The sequence below is a fragment of the Metopolophium dirhodum genome, chromosome 1 (genome assembly GCF_019925205.1).
Source record: "Metopolophium dirhodum isolate CAU chromosome 1, ASM1992520v1, whole genome shotgun sequence".
NCBI classification, from domain to species: domain Eukaryota; kingdom Metazoa; phylum Arthropoda; class Insecta; order Hemiptera; family Aphididae; genus Metopolophium; species Metopolophium dirhodum.
In genome coordinates, this window is record NC_083560.1 from 139978834 (window position 1) to 139982665 (window position 3832).

The window sequence follows — 3832 nt, forward strand, 5'->3', positions numbered from 1 at the left end:
CATTACTATTAAATAGCTCCAAGAATGTGCACTATATGTATATTTTTATATTTTTTTTCTTTTATTTAGCTTCAAAACGTTGTCTATGACAACTCGACAATTATGTTTTTTATGATTTAAATAATAATAATAATACAGAGATACAATATAAATACAATTATTTTTTTAAAGACTGTTGCTGAATTAGTGTTATGAATAGAGAAAATCTTGAAGGGAATACTAGATTTTAGGTAACCAAGTATTATGTATAATATTATACTTATATTCTATAAAATCAGGTATATATATCTTGATAAATATTGTAATACTCAGTATTTAAAAAATACTTTCAATATTAATAATAATTATAAAACACATTTTACACACTACTCGGACAGCATATAAGGCCTACCGGTACGGGTACATTCAGAACAATAACAATAGACAACATTTTATCTTTTTACCGTTCAACGAATTCCACGAATTTCCTCAAGAACATCTGTGGCTGCCGACAGACCGATCGGACCCTATTAAATTCATTTAAAATTGTACGTTGCTTACATTATACGAATCTGGGGAAATAAAAGATACAGTAAACATAACAAGGATAAAAAAGGTGGCAAGTGGATGTCGCTCTGCTGTATTATAGTAGGTTACAAGTGTGTCACTGTTATGGATGGTCTTAAATTTTTATTCAATGATATATCATTGTATACGAAAAACGATTCTGCGCGGAGACGGTCTGTCAGCCTAGGATAGATATTTTATATTATATTTATATTGCCATTTATTAATGATTTCAAACGCTCATCAAAAATTAGTTGGACTATTCGGTAATTTTTTTTATTTGAAAGATAGAAAAACTTATAGAAAATCTTGTGTTGAATTTTAAAATCTTAGATTTAAATAGAACATGTTTCATGAATTTACTAATCAAAAAAAATTGCAAAATTTTGTTTAATTTTTACGTATTTATTCAAAATTTCAACTTTAAATGCTGATAAAAAAAACTATTGGACATACGCTTCAATTTTTTTTAACTACCACTTACATAATAACTTATGAGGAACCTTGTATTAAATTTTTAAACCTTAGGTATAAATTCTCAAAATGTTATACATTTTTCAATACAAATTAGTTTGTATATTTTTCTTGATTTTTTATGGATTTTAACTTTAAACTCTTATACATTTTTTTAATTGTTTTCTTATCGAATTTTTTTACGGTAGTCGTAAGAAAAACTTATTTAGAATCTAGTGTTGAATTATCAAACCTTAAATAGAAATAGAAATCTTTTTATGAATTTTAAACCACAAAACAATATGCAAAAATTCGATATTCTGATGACCAAATTTTGACTTAAAATGTCTATAAAACATTATAATTATAATATATCTTTTTGATTTTTTGGTTACACTATAAACTACTTACATAAAACCTTGTTTTACATTTTCAATTCTTAGTTATAAAAACTGAACATTTTATAAATTTTTAACTACATACAAAACAATTTTCAAATGTTCGATGATGAATAATTTCGGTCAAAATTTGATGTTTAAATGCTTTAAAATTTTTTTAAATAACCAAACATTTCTTAGATCTATAATAAGCTCAAAAATTATAAAAATATTTTTAAATTTTTTGGTGTAAGTATAGGAATGTCTTAAATTTAAATTCAATTATATATCATTGTAAACGAAAAACGATTCTGAGCTGAGTTATAGTCAGTCTATATCACTAAGTTTATTTCATGTTATGTTTTTTGATATTTTTATTGGGTAAAGTAATTTATTTTACTATTGGTAATACAGAAATTGAATTAATTTTTACTGAAAACATTAATTCATTTAAAAATATCATTGTTGGTATAAAATATAATAATATACGTGCACATTTTATGTCCTTGCGAATAATGTTTTTGAACTACAAAATAATGAATATCGTATATAAAATTATACTATGTGTAATAAATACTATCTCAAAAATGTGGTAAATTATTTTAAGTATCCACGGTTTTCGAGTTGCACCAAAAATTAAAATCGATTTTGACATCACTGGATTTACGTAAAAATTCCAGCTTTTCCTTATTTTTGTATTTACGATTATTTTGAAAACACACTCAAAATTTAAAATTTAAATATTTATTCAACTACTCATCGTGTATATACGTACACACAAAAAAAGTCAATTTGTCAAATTCAATTTATCAAAACTCGAACGTTGACCCATAACGATTGCTCTCACAATAATGAACTAATATTCAAGATATTAACTAATATTTCAGACACAATTTTACCTTAGTGGTACAAACGAGGACATAACTTCTTGATCATTTCTCCAGGATCCCGGACAAAATTCGCTTTCTTTATCAGAATCAAACGCTCCTGGAGGCGAATAACTTGTTTTAGAAGTTTTACTCTTCCTTAAAAAATTGTGTAGTAATACACACGTCATTGTGATATCTGTAGCTTTCTGTTCATTCAGTAAAATTGGTTTTCGGAAAACACGAAAAACAGATGACATAATACCAAACGCATTTTCGACAATTCTTCGAGCTCTTGATAATCGATAGTTAAATATACGTTTGATACTGCCTTTTTCATAAACTCCTGTGTATGGTTTCATCATATTTTTCCCCAATGAGAATGCACCATCTCCTATGAATAAATAAGGCATTAACTCTGTTTTTGAGGGGAGTGGCTCATCTGATGGCAACAGTATTTCATTTGCCTCTAATTTATGCCATAAATATGTGTTTCTAAAAACCCCACCGTCACTTATACGACCTTGACAACCAATATCGACATAAGTGAACATATAGTTTGCGTCAACTAATGCCATAAGGACAATGCTAAATGTTCCTTTATAATTGAAGAATTCTGTACCACTATTTATTGGGCATTGAATAACAATATGCTTCCCATCAATTGCGCCCAAACAGTGAGGGAAATTCCACCTTTCGTTAAAATCATGAGCAATCTTCAACCATTCATCTGTGGTTTGGGGCAACTAAAAATAATAATAATAATTTTTATTGAAACAATCAAATATACAATACAGAATAACAAATGTTTTTAACTATCATTTATTAATATTAAAAATTGTTTTAATTTCAAAAATTATTTTTAAATTATAATTTTATGTTCGTTTATAGGAATCATTAGACCAATCGACTGCCGGTGTAATTGGAGTAAACGAAGAAGTTCATGATAATGCAGAAGAAGACTATGAAGAAAGTCCGACAACAACTACCGAGAAACATTTCAAGTCACCAGCCATCAGAAAAAAGCGAAAAGCGACAGATAACTTGGCAGAAATAGAATGTAGAATGGATGAAGCTTATAATATTTTAAAAAGCTTCGGTGGAACAAAGTCCTGATATCTGTTCACTTTATGCTGAGCTTCTTGCAAAGAAATTGAGGGATTTTGACGACAACACCCGTGAGATAGCAATGCACGACATAGATAACTATTTATTTAATCTAAATATAATAGAACTCAGCCAAATTACCTACCTCAAACACGACGTGAAATTGGACAGACATACGAAATTATTCACCCATTTAATGAATTTTCTAATAATCGATCACCAAGATCAGAATATACAGAATATACACCACCGTCACCACATTCCCAGTCATCTTCGTCAAGCTATTCACAGTCGCATAATATAACTAAACAAAACCCAGTACCCGGACCATCATCGTCATTTGAACATAATGGCAGAAATTATGATCAAATATTTGATATTAACAATAAGTAGTAGATTGTATTATATTATTGCCTACTTTTTTAGAACATCGCTTATTAATTATTATTTTTTTTTCTACCCTTGTTTTTTGATTATTTTATT

The 3832-nt window shown here is 27.8% G+C and overlaps 1 protein-coding gene across 1 annotated transcript; it reads right to left on the reverse strand.

Annotated features, from left to right (window-relative positions):
• Window positions 1-2271: 2271 nt before the first annotated feature.
• LOC132932818 (uncharacterized) lies at window positions 2272-2820 on the reverse strand. The gene has a single exon (XM_060999174.1). It carries the CDS (start codon window positions 2818-2820, stop codon window positions 2272-2274), a length of 549 nt encoding a protein of 182 aa, XP_060855157.1.
• Between the last annotated feature and the right edge of the window lie 1012 nt (window positions 2821-3832).